Consider the following 21,275-nt stretch of genomic DNA (forward strand, 5'->3'; position numbering starts at 1 on the left):
AATTTCTAGGGAAGGTGGGACCTATACAGAAGAGACAGTTCACACCTGAACTGGGACTAATATCCCATCAGGAAGGTTTGCTAGTGCCACACTGTGCGGTTTAAATTAGAGCTGTCGGGGGATAGAAACCAGAGCACCAGTACAGATAGAACCATAGAACATTACAGCACAGAAACAGGCCTTTTGGCCCATATTGGCTGCGCCAAACTATTTTTCTGCCTAGTCCCACCGACCTGCACCTGGGCCATATCCCTCCAAACCCCTCTCATCCATGTACCTGTCCAAGTTTTTCTTAAATGTCAAAAGTGAGCCCGTATTCACCACTTCATCTGGCAGCTCATTCCACACTCCCACCACTCTCTGCGTGAAGAAGCCCTCCCAATGTTCCCTTTAAACTTTTCCCCCTTCACCCTTAACCCATGACCTCTGGCTATTTTTCTCCCCTGTCCTCAGTGGAAAAAGCCTGCTTGCATTCACTCTATCTATACCCATCATAATTTTATACACCTCTATCAAATCACCCTTCATTTTCCTACGCTCCAGGGAATAAAGTCCTAACCTATTCAACCTTTCTCTGTAATTCAGTTTCTCAAGTCCCGGCAACATCCTTGTAAACCTTCTCTGCACTCTTTCAACCTTATTAATATCATTCCTGTAATACGGTGACCAAAACTGCACACAATACTCCAAATTCGGCCTCACCAATGCCTTATACAACCTCACCATTACATTCCAACTCTTATACTCAATACTTTGATTTATAAAGCCCAATGTACCAAAAGCTCTCTTTACAACCCTATCTACCTGTGACGCCACTTTTAGGGAATTATGTATCTGTACTCCAAGATCCCTCTGTTCTACTGCACTCCTCAGTGTCCTACCATTTACCTTGTATGTTCTATCTTGGTTTGACCTTCTGAAATGCAATACCTCACACTTGTCTGTATTAAACTCCATCTGCCATTTTTCTGCCCATTCCTTCAACTGATCCAAATCCCTCTGCATGCTTTGAAAACCTTCCTCACTGTTCATTACACCTCCAATCTTTGTATCATCAGCAAATTTGCTGATCCAATTTGCCACATTATAATCCAGATCATTGACATAGATGACAAATAACAATGGACCCAGCACTGATCCCTGTGGCACACCACTAGTCACAGGCCTCCACTCAGAGTAGCAATCCTCCACTACCACTCTCTGGCTTCTCCCATTGAGCCAATGTCTAATCCAATTTACTACCTCACCATGTATACCTAGCAACTGAAGCTTCCTAACTAACCTCCCATGAGGGACCTTGTCAAAGGCCTTACTGAAGTCCATGTATACAACATCCACTGCCTTCCCTTCAACCACTTTCCTGGTAACTTCCTCAAAAAACTCTAATAGATTGGTTAAATATGCCCTATCGCACACAAAGCCATGCTGACTGTTTTTAATAAGTTCCTATCTATCTAAATACTTGTAGATCCTATCTCTTAGTATTCCTTCCAATAATTTACCCACTACCGATGTCAAACTTACCGGCCTATAATTTCCTATAATTGGCCTATAATTTGATAGTGGTGTGGTTGCAGAGAAAGTTGGTGTAGTCAGGAACCAAAAAACGAAGCATAGTGGTACTGTGTAAAAGTCTTAGGCAGATATATATAGCTAGTGTGTCTAAGAATGTTCAACAGCACTGCAGTGGTCACCGTATCGCTGCTGCAAAAACAAGCATGATGATAAACCCGATTCTGATACGGATCTCCATTGTGGACCGAGAGTGGGAAAGGGGCAGGGAGAGAGGGATCCTGGTTGGGAAAAGGGGGACAGGAAAGAGAGTGGGATGCAATAGAGATACTGTAATGATCTATAAACCAATTGATTGGAATCAAATGACCTTGCTTGATGTCCACTTGCCTCACACCCCGCTTGGGGCTCTCCACCCTTGCTATTCCCAACATTCTTTGCTCTCACAAGATTTACAAACTCGTTCTCCACTCCATGTTGATAAAAACAGTACTGTGCAAAAATCTGGGGCACCCGAGCTATTTATGTGTCTGAAGCCTTTGCAGGGTACTGTATTGCAATGTAAGGAGTATTATAGGAAAGGCAGATGAGCTCATGGAATTATGACACTGTGGCATTAGTGAGACGGTTGCAGGGTGGGCAGGACTGGTAGCTCAGTGTTCTGGGGGTCCTTGTTTTAGACGTGATAGAGCAGGAGGGATTAAAGGGGGAAGAGAGGCATTACTAGTCAAGGAAAATGTCACGGTAGTGCTCAGACTGAAGAGCTTGTCTAGTGAGGCGTTAGGGTGGAACTGAGAAATAAGAAAGGTATGACCATGCTAGTGGGATTATATTACAGATCACCCAACAGTCTGTGGGATTTAGAGGAGCAAATATGTACAGAGATCACAGACTGTGTTGCAAGAAACACAAGGCTGTGATAGTCAGTGATTTTAAACTTTTCACATAACGCCTGGGACTCTCACACTGTAAAAGGACCAGATTGGATCGAGTTTGTCAGATGTGTTCAGGAAAGTTTCCTTGATCAGTACATAGAAGTCCCAATTAGAGAGTGTGCAATTCTAGATCTCCTACAAAGGAAAGAGACAGGGCAGGGGCAGAGGCTTATAGAGGAACACTTTGCATCCAGTGATCATAATGCCATTAGTTTGAAGGTAGTTATGGAAAAGGATGAGTCTGATCCACGGGTTGAGATTCTAAATCAGAAAAGGGCCAGTTTTGATGGTATCAGAGAGGATCTGGCAAGTGTGGATTGGGACAGGCTGTTTCCTGACAAAGGTGTACTTGGTGAGTGGGAGGCCTTCAAAAGTGAAATTTTGAGACTAGAGAGCTTGTATGAATAAAAGGCAGAGATAACAGGTTCAGACACTGCCTGATCATCTGTGTACAAGTCACTCAGATCTGTCTGAACACCCTCACAATGGTTCTTTCGCTCAGAATTTAAATTATCACGGACATTTTATTTCCCAGAAGTGGATGATCTTGAATTTATCCAACATTGTGTGTTTTTGTTCCAGTATGAGGCTCTAACTATTTAAAAGAACAATTTTAGTTCTTTAATCATGTTGAAAGACGGCCCAGAGACACGTCCTTATGTCTGAAAGAAAACTATGCTTGCAAATTACTGTAAGTACATTCTTACAATGAGTAATATTCATCCCTTTCTGACAATAAATTTTCTAATAGTTTATAGTCCAAATCATCATCCAATAGATTATATCTTCAGACCACCTTTCAAGATTAACTGGAAGCTCCTGGTTTTATGTGATTCCCAACAATTACACAGACATACAGTACATAAATAGGCCCTTCAGCCCACCATCTCTGCACTAGCCAGCAACCACACAGTAACACCAACCCGATATGAATCACAATTTGCATTCTCAAACTTTCTCATCAACTTCTCCCAGATTTTACCACCCAACTACACATTAAGGGCAAATTGTGGCCAATTAACCTACCAACTTGCACCTCTTTGGGACTTGCAAAGAAACCAGGGCACCCAGTGGAGTCTCAGACAGTCACAGGGAAAACTTGCAAACTCCACACAGATGGTACCCGAGGTTGGAATCGAACCTGTATCTCAGGAGCTGTGAAGCAGTGGTTCTACCAGCTGCACTGCTGTGCCACCTTTGCACAAGGTCAATCAGTGGAGCAATAACGTGCACTGCAGACCACATGCAGTCTGCACCTGCATTCATTTATTATGTTGAACAGTGAGTAGGAAATACAATACAAGTGCTCTGAGTGCAATTATCTCTTTTTTTGCTGTTTCATTCATGGGAAGCACAATTCTGAATTAAGATAGAGCAGTCCAACAATTGTGCAGGGCTCTGGTCAGGCAGCTCCTGGAGTACGATGTAGGCTTCATTTCCTTTTCTGAAAAGGGTGAGATGGTTCAGAGAAGGTTGAATAGATTGGTTGCTATGATGCAGTTGGTATCTTACGAGGACGAATTGAACAGATTGGGTTATGGATGTGAGTTTGAAAAGATGAAGTCTGCAGGATTCTGGGAGGATATCTCCCCTAGTGAGGAAATCTACAACCAGAGTACATACTTTCAGAATTTGGGGATTTAAAACAAGGACCAAGGAGAAGAGTTCTCCTCCCAACCCTCTCAGTTTGAGGACCCCAAATATACACCTCCCTCAGGATAAAGAAATGCCTCACCTCAGTCTTTAATGGCCAACCCCTCACTGTGAACAACACATAAACATTACTGGAGGAATTCAGCAGGTCAGGCAGCAATCTATGGAAGGAAATAAACTCTTGACGTTTTGAGTTGAGACCCTTCATCGGGACTCTGCCTGACCTACTGAATTCTTCCAACATTTTGTGTGGGTTGTTCAGTATTTCCAGCGTCTGCAGAGCATCTTGTGTCCTTTATCAGGAGATTGTGGCTCCTGGTGCTAGACACCCTAGTCAGGGGAAGCATCAAGAAAATAAGGATTTTGAGACCTTCAATGAGGTCACCTCCCGTTATTTTAAACCCGAGGGGAGATAAATCAGTCTCCTTTATCTCTGCTCCTAGAGCAAACTTGCCATCCTAAGAATCAATCTGATGAATCTTTGCAGCACTCCCTCTATCACATATGTTATCACTTAGCTCCGGAAAATGGACCAGGCAACACTATTCCAGGTGCCATCTTAATAAGGCTCTATATTATCCCAGCAAGCTGTCTCTCGCCTTGTATTCAAATCCTCATCAACAAAGGCCAGCATAAAGTTTGTGTACAAGTCAGCCAGGGTTCTCTAAATACCAATGTTTTTCAGTCCCACACTAATTAGAATCTCTGCCTATTTACCAACAGTAGACAAACTCATACTTTATTCTCTCTGCTGTATTTTCCACCCGTTCACTCAGCCACTCTTTACTTCCTTGAATCTTTTCCACAACCTTCCCGTACTGTGGCCCAGTTTTGTGTCTCCAGATTAGTTGGATAGATCAAGGCTGCCCCTCACCATCCAAACCATTGCCGCGGATTACTAAGAGCTGGGGCCACCAGCTCCACTACCTCAGGCACCTCACCAGTTACGACGGTCCCCAATCCCTCTCAGCCCTTTCGGTCAGTATATTACACACAATCCCATGTGCTCTCGATTCATTTAATAAGCTTGTTAAAGTCATTGTGAAGATCCAAGAAAACTACACCCTCTGGCACGACCAGATCGGCTGTTGCAACATGAAAAACATTCTATAAGGTTTGTCAAACATGATTGCCTTTCATAAACCAACTCTGAATTTGCTCAATCTTATTTTTCTCCCAAAGCACACATTTATCATTTCCTTAATAATAAATTCAAACATTTTTCCTAACATCAGGCCAGCAATTCCCTGTTCTCTGACTCCCATCTTAGATAGTTGGGTTACACTGGCTACTTTCCAAATCCATGGAATTTTGGAACATGATCACAAATGCATCCACTATCTCCACAAACACCTCTTGAAAAACTCTGCAATGTGCGTCATTGAGTCCAAGGGATTCATCGCCTTTCAGGCACATTAATGTTTTATAGTTTTTTTTTTAATTGCCTATTTTTTTTCAGATCCCCATTCAATCCAGACCTAGGGATGCTCACATTTCTGAGAGGATTTCTGCATTTTCTTCCATGCAGGCAGATACAGAATATTTCCTCTGCTCTTTAACTGCCCGATATAATTTCTTATGTCTCAATTTGTAAGTATCTCTTAAGTATCTCTTGCTGATCTTTCCCTTTTATGTACCAATAAAGACTTTTACAGTCCAGCCCTAAGTTTCTTGCCAGAATACTCTCCTAGCGGCACAGACAAATGCTGGAGGAACTCAGATCAGGCAACATCCATGGAGGGAAATAAACAGTAGATGTTTCAAAGTCTCAGCCCAAAACATTGAGTGTTTATTTCCCTTCGTAGATGCTGCCTGACCTACCGTGTTCCTCCAGCATGTTTGTGTGTGTTGCTCCAGGTAGCCAGTATTTTCAAAGTGTTATGTGTCTCCAGAATACTCTCATACACTCTTTTCTCTTTCTTCAACTTCTCAGTCTTCCTCTGCCAATATCAGAATACTTCCCTTAATGCTCCTTTTGATATTATAAGGCTTTTCATTTGACTGTTTACTATTGTTACCTTTTCCTGTTAGTCAAGGTAGAACTACTTTTTCCTACTGGATGCTTCTGCCTTTAAATGACATGTATTTACTGTAAACGCTATGCCATAATTCCATATCAAGTTCGCAGATGACACCATGGTGACTGGCCCGATCAGAGGGGACGACAAGACAGCCTACAGGGATGAGGTCCAGCACCTGGCCGCGTGGTGTGCCGACAACAATCTGGCCCTCAACACCCAGAAGACCAAGGAGATCAATGTGGACTTCAGGCATGCTAGGAGCCACACTCACATCCCCATCTATATCAACGGAGCTGTAGTGGAGCATGTATCAAGCTTCAAATTCCTTGGTGTCTCACCTGGTCCCTGAACTCCTCCATTCTGATCAAAAAGGCGCAACAGCGCCTTTATTTCCTGCGGTGCATCAAGAAAGCTCACCTCTGTCCCAGGATACTGACGGACTTTTACCGCTGTACCATTGAGAGCATACTCACCAACTGCATCTCAGTGTGGTATGGCAATTGTCCCGTATTGGATTGCAAAGCACTCCAGCGGGTGGTGAAAACTGCCCAGCGGATTGTCCGCACCCAATTGCCCACCATTGAGAACATCTACTATAAATGCTGCCTGGACAGGGCGAAAAGCATTATCAAGGATGTATCTCACCCTAACCATGGACTTTTTACTCTCCCCCCATCCGGTAGGCGCTGCAGGAGCCTCCGCTCTCGCACCAGCAGACACAGGAAGAGCTTCTTCCCTGAGGCTGTGACCCTGCTGAACCTCAATTCACAGCGCTAAGCAGTATTGCACACATATTGGACTGCCTCAGTACTTTTATATTTGTGTTTGGTAGCACTTACTTTTTATTCGCAGTTATTTCGTAAATAACGCTATTCTTTGCATTTCTGGTCAGATTCTAACTGTATTTCATTGGCTTTGTATCTGTACTCGACACAATGACAATAAAGTTGAATCTAATCTAATCTAAATGTAGGCTGCTATTATAATATTGTTTCCCAGTCTACTAATTCCGACACACTCCTCAAACAGTCATTTGCTTTGTTAGATAATAGAACCTACCCCAGTGGCCAATTTATTACCCCAGTGGAACCCGGTGTGATCTTCTGTTGCTGTAACTTCAAGGTTCAAACACGAGGAAATCTGCAGATGCTGGAAATTCAGTCAGTCCTGACGAAGGGTCTCGGCCCGAAACGTCGACAGTGCTTCTCCTTATAGATGCTGCCTGGCCTGCTGTGTTCCACCAGCATTTTATGTGTGTCACTTCAAGGTTCAACATGTTGTGCATTCAGGGATGCTCTCCTGCACACCACTGGTGTAACACCTATTTACTTGACTTACTGTCAGCTTCAACCAGTCTGGCCATCCTCCTCTGACCTAATACATAGGAGCAGAATTAGGCCATTCAGTCCATTGAGTCTGCTCTGCCATTCCACCATGGCTTGCCCCAGATCCCACTCAACTCCATACACCTGCCTTCTTGCCATCACCTTTGATGCCCTGACCAATGAGGACACCATCATTTTTCACATTAAACATACCCAAAGTCTTAGCCTCCACAGCTGTCTGTGGCAGAGTATTCCACAGATTCACTACTCTCTGGCTAAAAAAAAAATCCTCCTTACCTCTCTCATTAACAAGGTGCAGAACTGCCGCTCATGGGTTTTGTTTCTGTGTCATAACATTCTCTGTAAATGCTAGAGACTGTTATGCATGAAACTCCCAGGAGATCTTGGGTTTCTGAGACACCTCCCTGTATGGCACCAACTATCATTCCACTGTCAAAGTCACTTAGATCACAGTTCTTCTCTATTCTGATGTTTGGCCTGAACAACAACTGAACCTCTTGATCCTGCCTGCATACGTTTATGCATTGAGTTGCTGCCACATGATTGGGCTATTAGATATTTGCATTAACAAGCAAATATACAAGTATACCTAATAAAGTGGCCACAGAGTGTAGTTCAGACTAAACTACATCATCTTCAATCTTTTTATAAAATTCAATCATATCATGATCGCTCATCCCCAATGGCCCCTTAAGTACAAGATTGTTAATTAACCATTTCTCATTGCACAGTGCCAGACTTTAAAAAATGAGTCTGTTCTCTCACTGGAACCTCGATGATACAGAGCATCCCTCTTTCACACACTGGGAATTCATCGTTTCCACTGCTATTGCCCATTTTGTTTGCCTAATCGATATGTAGATTAAAACTCCCTGATGATTACAGAATCAGCCGTTACACGCGTTTCTATTTCATATTATTCTCCACACCGCTAGCAAGGAAGAAAGAAAAACTGCCAACACTTTCTGCTCCTCGCTGTTACTCAGTTCAGTCCAAACCAATCCACACTCTTGATAACCTACGTTCCAATCCTTTCTTTCTACTGCTTTTATCCCGTTCTTTATTACTGTGACTATCCCTCCTCCTTTCCCAATTCCCTTATCTCTTTAAAAAGAACCCAGGTTACCTAATCCCAACATTGGTCATTCTGGAAAGGCTATTAGATGGCACCTGTAAGGATGGATATGCTGAGACAGAGGGAGAGCAGTGAAGGTCATCAGATTGATTCTTGGGATTGAGTAGTTCGTTGTATTGGGAGCTATTAAACATTCTGGGTCCATACTTCACAGAGTTTCAGAAAAAGATAGCAGATCTCAGCAAAGCTTACAAAGTCCTTAAAGGTTGTTGCAGATTTGATTATTCTGCCAGCCAGAGTAGCAGAGGCCACAGTCTCTATTCGGGATAGAGAGGAGCTGGATATATTTGCACTAAGAATAGTGAGTCACAGGAGTTCTCTATACACCTCATCTGTGAAGGATCAACCTCACACTATTAGATCTTTACATAATCAGGGATATGGGTTCGAGCAGGAAAGTGGCACTAACTAAAAAGATTTACTAATGAAACTCAACGCAGGTTGGAGGACTTCTTTGTTAAGCACCTTCGCTCAATCCGCAAAAGCATTATTTCTAGGCAGCCAACCATTTTAATTCCACTCCCCATTGCCATTGCAACATGTCGATCCATGGTCTTTTTTACTGCCAAGATAGGGCCACTCTCAGATTGGAAGAGCAACATCTTATTTTGCATAAGAGTAGTCTCCAACGCAACAGCACGAGCACTGATTTCTCTAACCTGGCTATTTCTCCTCTCCTTCTCTCTTCTTCCATTCCCCACTCTGGCTCATCTCATAACTCATCTCTTCTCCTCTCCTGCCCATCACCTTCCTCTGGTGCCCCTCCTCCTTCCCTTCCCCCTTTGGTCCACTCTCCATTCCTATCAGATTCCTTCTTCTTTCTGCCCTTTAACTTCCCCAGCTATCACTTCATTCCCCATACGCCTACCCATCAACTGGTTTCAGCTCTCACCTTCCAGCATGGACTCCTTCCCCTCCCTGCCTTCTTGTTCTGGCTTCTGCTCCCTTCCTTTCCAATCCTGGTGAAGGGTCTCGATTTGAAACATCGTCTGTTTATTCCCCTCCTGAGATGCTGTCTGACCTGCCAAGTTCCTCCAGCACTTTGTGTCTGTTTCTCTGCATTTCCAGCATCTGCCAATCTCTTGAGTTCTAAAAAAGATTTGGATCTTATTGAATGACAGAGTAAGCATGCTGGTCAGGATGTTCTACCCATGTTTCTATTTCTCATGTCCTTTAGTTATATCCATCCTTTCACTTAATCTCCCTCTCCCCACTATATCAATCAGTGAACATGGGAGCAGCAGTATAAAAAAGGCACAAGACCCCTGTATCAATACAGTTTGTTCACTTGCTTCATTAGATCCCTGTTTCTGCACCTACTGTTTCAATTTGGCACAGAATTTAAAGCTGGAGCAATGCTTATTGTGTGCCTTTGTATTTGATGATGTGAACTTACAGGTAGAACTTTACAGTCGGTGTGTGCAAGAATGCAAATGGAGCTGCCAGTCGAGGTGAAACCTTAATCTGAAACTAAGTCCCCAGGATGTAGATTTCCCCCATTAGGGGAAACATCCTCCCAAAATCTTGTACACTTCAATCCCTCGCTCTCTCTTCAGCCCCCACCGCTGGCTATAAGGAGTTTGCACGTTCTCCGTGGTTTCCTCCGGGTGCTCAGCTTCCTGCCCACAGTCCAAAGACGAACCAGTTGGTAGGTTAATTGGTCATAGTAAATTGTCCCATGATTAGACTAAGGTTAAATCGGGAGGTTGCTGGCCAGCACAGTGCTAAGGGCCAGAGGGGCATATTCTGCACTGTATCTCAATAAATAAATGCATTTATTTATTTATTTCTGTGCATGGGTGACAGGCTGCCACCTGCAATACTGTGGGTGGAGATGCTGCTTCTCTCCAGACTAAGCCTGTTAACTTTTGGTACCTTTGGTCACACCAGGTTAGCTTGGATAAGCTATCAGAAGGATAGAGGTAGTATGCCAACCAACCTTCAGCATTCAGACTATCAGAAACCTGTTGTGATAACTTATCATGGTCTGACATTTAGCTTCTAAGTTATTTTAAAAGGCTTTAAAATTGATTGTTGTAAAATCCAATTGCCTTAATGTACAAAGGCCAGAGAGTGAAGATCTATATATGATTAAGGCTGGAGCAATTCTAACTGTGTGTCTTTGCATTTGATGAAGTGAACTTACAGGCAGAACTTCACAGTCGGTGTGTGCAAGAATGCAAGTGGAACTGCTGGATGAGGTGAAAACTTACTCTGAAACAAAGTACCTAGGATGTGGATTCAATCCCCCACCGGGGAAACATCTTCCCAAAATTTTATACATTTCAATACCTCACTTTCTCTGCAGCTCCAATGTGCATGACCCAACCTGCTCGATCATAAAACATCACTTAAATCATGGTAGCTTCGTGGTTAGCACAACGCTTTACGGTATCATCGACCCGGTTTCAATTCCCAATGTTGGCTGTAAGGAGCTTGTACATTCTCCCCGTGATCACATGGTTTCTCCTGGGTGCTACGGTTTCCCACCACAGTCCAAAGACATACCGGTTGATAAGTCAGTTAGTCACTGTAAATTATCCCATGATTAGGCTAGGGCAGTGATATCCAGTGAGGTGGTTACATGTCCTACGGAAGTGTTCGAGGAAACAGAAGTCATCCGGGGGGGGTGGCCGTTCAAGATTCTTGATGAGGGCGGTAAGCAGCACCCTAATTTAAGGCACGAGACTTAACCAGCCGTTAGTAGATCACGCGCTTCCAAAAAAAGGAAGAGGCATTGAAACACAGGAAGAACCATAGCTCTGCAGGGGGAGAGCACTCATCGTCACAATGCATCTTAAATCTCAGCCGACCCTATCAACCGAACAGATATTACTGTATTGGGGATGCATAAATTACCAACCAGAGTGCCCAACAGTTCCCTTTGACTCGTGGCAAGGAACAAGTTCGTGCAGTTTAAGAGTTGGTAATTCAAATACACCCTCTCAACTTTCTCTACAGGTCGCACAATGATGCGGTGCTGATCAGGACCAAACTGTGAAATAGAGCCCACCAGAGAACCTGCCATCCCCAAGGATTCCTCTTGAGGTGGTCAAAACAACCTCGACTTCATACATGCAGTCAAGAACTACCTTTGGGGATCACAAGACCTTACGTGATTGGTCAGTATAAAGGTAGGTTGCCAAACACCAGCTCTATCCCGACTACCTTTCAGATTCCAATCTCAATCCTTGTCAACGTAATTTTCACTGCTGTGTTCGTCTTCATCTTCGCCTTGCTTTTCCTTTGCGTGCTGCTAACATCGCTCCATCCGTGTCAATTCGTTGCAGTCCTAACATCCTATAGAGATTCCCAGTTTGTGTTAATTTTTTATTTTAATTTAGCCCTGTTAATGATGGATAAATACGTACAGCACAATCTATATTACTCTTAAGGTGGTGAAGCCTTGAATTGTAATCCTATTAAGAAACAGAAACTATAGAAAGTGTGCTAATACAATGTTACATACCTGGAGTATGGTTTTATTCTGTTCCCGTCAGATCAGCAATGCCAGTGTCTTATTTGTAATACTGTACTGTCTAATGAAACCACGAAACCATCAAGATTGCAGGAACACTTTCATAAAAGACCCCCTGAAAGGGCTACTTATGGTATTACTCAGTTCCAAAAGATGAAAGAAGCATTTGAAAAGCATTGCACCCTCCAGTCATTTGCCAAGAAAGCTAAAAATGACCTTGATAGTGGTCTCTTTGCTTCCTATAACATTTCCAAAATGACAGCAGTGTGGAAAATCCCATAGAATTGGTGAAAGATTAATAATGCCTGCTGTTTCAGAAGTGCTCACTACAGTTCTCAAAATGGATCCCAGTATTTTTAAATCAGTTCCTCTGAGCAATAACTCTGTAGCTCTGTATTGATGAAATGAGTGAAGATATTGCACAGAGCTACAATAAAACAGAATCTGGGATATAACTGGATGAATCAACTGTGCGAGAAAATGAGGTGTTGCTAATGGCATATATAGTTTATCAGAAATGGAAAAGTTTATGAAGAGATTCGCTTTTGTAAAATTGTTAAAAACAAATATCAAGAGAGAATGTACGACAAACTCAAAATGTACATTGAAGAAAAAAGTATTACAATCAGGAATATGATTTCTTGTGCAACAGATGGAGCACCAAATATGACAGGTCACTATGTTGCTTTCGTGGCACTTATGAAAAAAGAAATTCCAAGTCTGTTTGCTATTCATTGTGTAATTCATCATCAACATCTTGCAGACAAAAACCTCAGCCAGTGACTTTGTTCAAGCATTACTCTTGTAATATCAGCAATCAACAAAATTAAAGCTCATCCATTAAATAGCAGAATATTTCACCAGTTATGCCAAGATAACGGTGAAGGGTTTGAAGGCTTGCTTCTTCACACTGAAGTGCGTTGGCTGTCAAAAGGCTGCTGCTTAAAACGTTCCTTTGATCTTTTTGACACTATGATTAAATCTTTGCTCAAAGTCAACAAGAGCTTGGGAAACGATTGAAATTCCACGTGGAGATGTGGCATACCTAGCTGATCCGTATGAAAAAATGAACATCCTAAATATGAAACTGCAGAGTGAAAATTTCAGTTTAATCCAGGCATATAGTGCAGAGTCCACTTTTACAGGAAAATTATGAGCAGAACTTTGGGAGAAGAACGTTGTCACAGTTACCCTGCACTCTCTTTCACAGACAGTGAATTGGAAGAGTACTGCTTACACCTGCAGTCTCTGAAGAATCATTTTCAGAATAATTGAATCAAGGACTTGAATGATCTGGAAATTTTGAAATGGGTAATTATCCCATTTCTTTGGGAGGTGGAAGAACAGGAAGACTGCTTGCAAGAAGAAATTATCGAAATTCAGAATGATGAAGAAGCAAAACTGCTGTTCAAAAATGTCAGCTTCTGTGGTATGTGACTACTCTATCATATGGTTTCCTGGTCTTTCGAGAGAGCCAACTGCTCTTCATTGCATTTCCATCTTCTTACCTTGTTGAAAGAGGCTTCAGTTCAGTGAACCACATCCTCACGAGAAACAGAAACCACTTGGACATCGATACGTGTGGGGACTTAAGGCTTTTGCCGTCACAACTTGAAGCAGATATTTCAACTCTTGCTAAAAACCATCAAGCTCAAGGATCACAGTGATATCGAAGCTGCTGTACAGAGCACAGGTACTGTGTAAGCTGGGTTTAAAAGCAAATAAAAATTTAAAACAGGATCATTTTTCTCATGATAGCATATGGTAGACATGTTTTTACACTACAGGGGCACCAGCAAGTATTTTGTGCCTAAGAGAGGTGTTGGCAAGTACAAAGGTGCTTTATGGGGGTGTTAGGCTAAAAAAGGTTGGGAAACACAAGGCTAGGGTTAAATCGAAGGTTGTTGGGCAGCTCTGCTCCGTATCTCAATAAATAAATCACAGTAACCAATTTTCTCTGAACCATCTCCATTACACATGCATCCCCTTTAAACAAGGGACTAAACAGTGTCCGACAGACTGACCCATAAACAAATAAGTTTAAAAAGTTGTCTTTAATGGTATATTTCTGATGCTTGCTACATTTTCCTACTGATTGTTCAGCATAGTTGATGAATCCATAGGCAGTCTACGTGTGGTTTGCAGCGCACCGTTACTGGTCCGACCAAGAATGGAAAAGCCGCTGGCTGTATTCAAGGGTGACACAGCGACACCGGTAGTCAGGCAATGCCTCACTGTTCCAGAGACCTGGGTTCAATCCTAACCCCTGGTGCTCACTGTGTGGAGTTTGCACGCTCTCCCTGTGACTGTGCGCTCAGGTCTCCTTCTACATTCCAAAGAAGCGCAGGCTGGCAGGGCAGCGTGGTAGCACAGCAGCCGGTATAACGCCGTACAGCGCCAGTGATCGGAAGACCAGGTTCAACTCCCGCCACCGTCTGTAAGAAGTAGGTACACTGTATGCTCTCCGCGTGATGGTATGGGCTTTCTCTAGGTTCTCCGGTTTCCTCCCACATCCCAGAGACATGGTGAGTGTGCTGTGCTGGCACCAGCAGCATGGTGATATGTGCAGGCTGCTCCTACCCTTGGACTGGAGAGTAAAATAAACATGGGACAAACATAAATGGTGATAGATGGAGGATGCAGGCTTGGTGAACTAATGAAGTCATGGCTCATTCACTCCAGAAGCCTGGTGCCTCATACCAGGACAGCTGCAAGAGGTCCGCTGGGCTGTTAACTAATTACCTTATTTAGTTATTGAGATACTGTGCAGAATTGGCTCTTCGAACCGCACTGCCCAGCAACCCCCAGTGTAACTCCAGCCTCATCATGGCACAATTTACAATGACCGATTAACCTACTAACTGGTTTGTCTCTGGTCTGTGGCAGGAAACCGGAGCACCTGGAAGAAACCCACACATTCCATGCAGCCTCCTTAAGACAACGTTCCGAACTCCGACGCGCCGAGCTGTAATAGCATTGCACTAACCGCCATGTTACCGCGGGTTCAGGGAGAGAGGTGGGCATGCATGAAGGAATGGAAGATCACTGGGGAATTGCACAAGGGAAGAGAAATAAGCAAAGGGAGCAAGTGTGTGAGGCCAGTCTGTGGCAGCTGAAGATGAAGCTTGCAATGAAAAGGCAGGAAATGTGAACCTCCAACACAGAAAAGATTTCCACTTTGATAAGGAGTCTCAGAGAAACTTTACTTCCTTGTCACTAAACTTTAATTACGTTTTCTCCTATTCTTGTTGCCAACCTCCCCAGACTTCAACCTTCACCCCCTCCTGTGTGGACTTCCAAACGTCCTTCATTTTGGTAATCCAATATTTGCACGTGTTTAATTCCTCCTCCAATTCTGTTGGAGCTGGCTCCCTGGTAATGTGCACACTTTGGCCGGGTGAATCATATGGCCGTGAGTGTGCACAAAGCTCGCCAACCCCACCTCCCATGGAACACTATCACCTCCAGCTGAAGCGGCCTGCAACGTGGGAAGAAATTCACTCTTAGTGGAAAAGCCGAGACCCTGCTCCATTTCTCAAGTTTAATTGGATAGTTACCAAAGCAACTTTCACAAAGTGCTTACAACGTGGGATTAGGGAAGCAGGATAAACTCTGAGTGGCAACCGTTAATCCCTGAAATCACTTTATTAAATAATTACATTTAATGAAATATCGTAAACACTTCAAAACAATTTCCTGAGAATAAGAGCTTATCCCTGACACCAAATTAATTTGTCAGATAAGCCTGTTAGACATTTCAAGTGCGCAAATCCTGAACAAGATCTCCTAAAACTTGTCTTGTTTTCACACCCACTGACAACTTGCTCTCAAAATGAATTAACAGCTTCTATCTCAAGCAAGAATTCAGCTTTAGCCTGAAGCAATCCACAAAAACAGGAAATTCTGAGAAAAGCAGAGAATACCATTAAGAAATTATCTTCGCAACATATATTTTACAGTCGAGACTGTTGAGGAAAGGTGCAGCTACAATTGTAAAGAAACAAGGAGCAAGAGACTTTAACCTATCACCCTATTTTCCACTTCATTTATGTCTTCTCTACATAGCCATTCCACTAGTCTTAATTTTCAAGCCATTAAGTCCGTGTCCGGTTTCAGAGCAAATCCATTAGTCCTGTTCCTCCTCCCCACCCCACATGTGATCAACACCTCCTCCCTCCCCAGTCTCCCACCACTTGCTTTAAGTTTAAGGAGAAACCCATGCAGCTACAAGGGGGAATGTGCAAATGTCCCCAGGTTTGCCATGTACTTAGGTCAAAACTTGGGTCACTGAGGCACAGAAGCATTTTAAGAACAACCCGGCAGTGGGTGCGAACACACATTTTAGCAGATCAGTATTTTGCAATGATATTTAACGTCAATGCTATCTGCGGCTTCATTGCGCAATCAACATTCATTTCAGGAGGCAATCAACAGAACGCAGTTCACCAACTCTGAGTTAACACCAGCAATTGTCCTGGCATCAGCTCCCACCTACAGAAGGCATTCCCAACAGGGTAGCACGATAGAGTAGCAGTTAGCTTTAAGCTTTGCAGTGCATAAAGTTCAAATCCCACCACTGTCTGTAAGAAGTTAGTACGTTCTCCCCATGACCATGTGGGTGTCCTCCCTCCCACAATCCAAAGACATACAGGTGAGGTTTACTCAGCTTTGAACATGCTACGTTGGTGCTGGAAGTGTGACAACACTTGTGGTTCTCCCGCTACACACTTTCACATTCTGCTGGTCATTAACACAAATGGTGCATTTCACTGCAATTTTTGATGTTCACGTGACAAATTTTAATCTTTAATGGTTCCTAGCTTTGCCCACTTGCCCTAATTTCAAAGAGCAGCAGGAATAACATGTCTCTATCCACACCACCTCCCCCCCCCCCAACAGTCCTCCACAATGTTCCAAAATGTCTTGAAGAATACAGGCTGCAGAGATCTCCGAGGAATGACCTGTGAGCTGTCTGACACTGCTGATATGATGATCTTTCCCTACACTTCCCTCAGCTTAAATCACTGCTCTGTTCTGTATCACTGTATCAAGACTAGGCAGCCAACTGCAGCAACAATAACTGCATCATCTTTCACAAAAGATCAAAATGCTTTACATATTAACATTGCCAGCTTTGTTAAATTAATGGGAGTGCTTTATTGGAAATAAGGTTTCGTCTTGACTAGTTGGTGCTTCCTTTGACGAGACTATAGTACTCTATAGAGCAGAAGTAAGCAGGAGAGTTAAGATACCATTTCAGCCCTGATCTGGAACAGTCTTGAAGGGCTAGATGGCCTCCGTTTCCCTGATCCTGCACTGGAGCAGATTTCACATACACTAGAGCTGTGCATGCTTTGAGATCTTGGAAGTTGAGCTACATGTAACCTGGTCAACATGATGAATGCTAGTGTTTCTTAGCCAGAACTATAATCTGGCCATACAAGATCATCATAGCCACTCTTGCCCTACCCATACCTAACTCTGCCACAAATATTCCAACAATGAGACACAGAACATAGCCCTTCAGCCTATAAAGTTATAGTGACTCTTTTAACCTACTCCAAGATCTCCATTTTTCTATGAGTTCTATGACTCTAAGAGGGTAATGAACGAGGAGCGTGTTACTGATTGGAGCTCTGTGCCACTGGCATTCCAAAGCATCAGTGCTGACACCTCTTCCGTTTGCAATACACATACTTGGACAAGGTGGTCGGATCAGTAAGCTTACAGGTGACATGACATTTGGTGGAGTTACGGATAGCAAGGAAGGCTGTCGAAGGATACAGTGGGATGAAGATCAGTTGAAAATCTGGGTGGAGAAATGGCAAATAGAGATCAACCGGGACAAATGTGAGATGTTGCAGTCTGGGAGATCAAGAGGAAAGTATGCAGTAACCGGCAGGACTCTTTACAACACTGATCTCCAGACGGACCTTCTGGTAGCAATGTGACAGAGGGCATCGTTTTAAGGTGAGGGGCAATAAGTTTAAAGGAGATTTGCAAGGCAAGTAAATTTTTTTAAACCCAGTGAGTGGCGAACGCCTGGGACATACTACTTTGGGAGGTGTTAGAAGCGGACATACAGAACATGTGCAACCAGACAGGATTAATTCAATCTGACATGATGTTGAGCACAGACATGGGGGGGGAGGGGTAGTTAAAGGGCCTGTTCCTGGGTTGTACTGTTCTGTTCTATACTTTTCATGATTCTACAAAACTAATGTGCCCCTCTGGTGGATGCAATAGGAGAACAGGGCAACTTTGGAGAGGAGAAGTTCTGGACTGAGTTGGTGCAGTTTGGCCATACACCCAACTTGGCTGCCAGACCCAAGACTGTGGCTCTGCCATAGTTACGACAGAAAACTTCTGATAAGTAAATGCTCCTCATGCAACAAATTCCTTTCATTAGTTGTTAGAAAGGGTACACAGTCCCCCTATACTGTCATGGTACCTGCGGGTGACAGGTGAGCAGAAACCGGTCTGCCAATCGTGTCAGCCAATTGCACTCCACCATTTCTCCCAAAAGGATACAATATAGAAAACCTACAGCACAATACAGGCCATTCGGCCCACAAAGCTGCGCTGAAATAATATACACCACAAACAGCCACCACCTCAAGATGTTTCACTGAAACAGCAAGCATCCTGCTGGGCGTCGATGAAGACAGAATTGTCCCTCCTCAGACTCCATCAACTCACACCTTGGGGTATTCCTAATGCCCCCCTCCCAGCCATCTCTCTCCCTTTTCATGCTGCGTTGCCGTGTCTTCACTTTCCAGCTGTTGCCACTGGCCACCCCATGCCCTGGAATTCTCTCTCCCCCCCCTCAGCAGGGTTCATGAAGATGGGTTATGGGATGACAATGGAAAGACCAAAGAGGACAGGGCTCTATCCTTGAGCTAGTTGAGATGACTTAAACAGGTGAAGATATCTTCACAGAGAGGTGCAAAAGTCCTAAGCACACGAGTATATAGCTAGGGTGCCTGAGACTTTTGGACAGTGCTGTAGTAATTTTATGTATTGCACTGTAATCCTGCCGCAAAAAAAAACAAATTTCATGACCTCTGTGAGAGATGATAAACCTTATTCTGGTATGGGTCTTTATTGTGAACTGAAAGTGGGAAGGGGGTAGGGAGAGGGGAAATGTGATTGGAAAAAGGGGAAGGGAGAGGCGAGGGAGTGAGAAGCCCCAGAGAGACATTCTGTAATGATCAAAAAACCAATCGTTTAGAACCAAATGACCCTGCCTGGTGCTTCAGGGCTGGGTGTGTCTGCACCCACACCACCCACTTACACCTGGCACTCCTTTTCTGACACCTGTCCCACACTCTTCACTTGGTACTCCACCCTCACCATCCTCAGCCAGGTTTACAAACCTGCTCTCTATTCCACATTGACAAATGTAGCACTGCACCGAAGTCTTACATACTCCAGCTACATATTAACGTGCCCGAGACTTTTGCACAGAAATATAGTTCTAAGCCAGGGGCTACAAACACCTCTACGTTCAACAGTAAGGTCAGAAGAAACCTCTGTGCTTAGTACATACAGAACTCAGAACTGTACAGGAATAAGGACAAGTGACATGGATGAGAGAGTGGAACAGGTTAAGCTGATGAAGTTTGGACCTACCAGGGTGAGAGGAGACTTACGTTCTCAAGGTGGCAGAAGGGTAAATTCATTTCTCATTCTTACCTAGCCAGCGAGGCACGGGCAACTGAAGCCATCCAGCCCAGGCTCCGTGTAAGTATTTTGTGGAGAACTGTGGACACAAACTGATTAACCAAGACCTGGTAATCCTGTTACACACCGCGGTACAAGGTGCACATAAAGCTTGGACAGTCACATCTAAAACCAGAATGAATCAAACCAGGAGCTCATTAAACGAGTGAATACACACCAGTGTGCAGAGAGTAGAATTAGGGCTCTCTTTCTGAAGAAACATCGCCGTCCGCCCCACTGCTGGCACTGGGGTCATCTTTGCTGCGTGAGGCACTTTTCTCCTTGGTGTATTCCGAGGGCACTTTAGTCCTGGTCTTCTCCTTTCTTTGTTGCTGCTTTTCCAGCTTTGTAAACTGTAAGGACATGAAAAAAGAGAAGTTAAATGTAATTGACCTGTACAGCAACAGTTCGCCTGCCCGTCACCATATGCAGTAACCACAGGCCACTCGGATCTTCACACCGAACCCTGCATTGAGCTGAGCTTCTCCCTGTGCTCCAAAGTTAACCGTTAGATCACAGGGACAGTTTATTCAAAGGGACAGCCCTGCCAGACTTCACCTGTTATTGCACTGACTGGATCGTCTTCCACACTACTTCAGGACAGCAAAGTCTGGGAGCCTAGACATCGGTGTGTATGCATGTATGTATGCGCGCGGGTGGCTTGTAGGCTCTCCCTATGACTACATGGGCTTTCTCAGAGTGCTCTGCTTTGCTTCCACGGCTTCAGTGGCTGCTGTCACTTATATGCTGCAGAGTGGTGGGATCAGAGTCTGGGGGGGGTGGGGGGGGAATTGGTCCATGGGAGGATCACATAGCTGCAGCCCACCTGGCTGAGTGGGCCTGAGGGCTAATATCCATGCTGTACGCAGATTGGAAGGAAATGGCGAATGATGCCCACAAGATTTGTTGCCGTGATAGCATTTGCAGTGCAGTGCTTTAATCCAGAATGGAGCACCACAACAGCGAAGCTTTCCAAATCTTATTTACTCCTCCATCAGAAATCATTCCTCCTCCCTTCATAGTGAAGGAACAGATTCACTACTGCACTAAAAAGCAATCGAACCCATAGCCATCGTCACGTTTCAAAAATACTCTTCCAAATCCGATCATCCATTGCCAACGCAAACACGAGAAATTCTGCAGATGCTGGAAATCCAGAGTAGCACACTCAAAATGCTTGAGGAACTTAGCAGGCCAGGCAGCATCCATGGAAATGAATAAACAGTCATTTTTTTGGGACGAGATCCTTCTTCAGGACATGAAAGGAAAACGCCAGAATAAAAAAAGTGGGGAGGAGGGAAAGGAGAAGTAGTTAGAAGCCAGATGGGTGAGGAAAGTAAAAGACTGGAGAGTCCTCTGCAGTCCTAAAGAAGGGTCTTGGTCCAAAACGTTGACTGCTTATTCTTTCCATAGACACTGCCTGACTTGCTAAGTTCCTCCCACATTTTGTCCTGTCGGTATTTTTTTTCCCTC

General features: G+C 43.9%; 1 protein-coding gene across 2 annotated transcripts in view; it reads right to left on the reverse strand.

Annotated features, from left to right (window-relative positions):
* dtd1 (D-aminoacyl-tRNA deacylase 1) overlaps window positions 1–21,275 on the reverse strand; it is a 167,454-nt gene that overhangs the window by 16,162 nt on the left and 130,017 nt on the right. For both annotated transcript variants that reach the window (XM_059986301.1, XM_059986302.1), the window contains exon 5: window positions 19,981–20,155. In XM_059986301.1, coding sequence (XP_059842284.1) covers window positions 19,981–20,155 — 175 coding nt within the window. The remainder of the gene's footprint in view (window positions 1–19,980; window positions 20,156–21,275) is intronic.

The sequence above is a fragment of the Hypanus sabinus genome, chromosome 12, assembly GCF_030144855.1.
Source record: "Hypanus sabinus isolate sHypSab1 chromosome 12, sHypSab1.hap1, whole genome shotgun sequence".
Classification (NCBI taxonomy): Eukaryota; Metazoa; Chordata; class Chondrichthyes; order Myliobatiformes; family Dasyatidae; genus Hypanus; species Hypanus sabinus.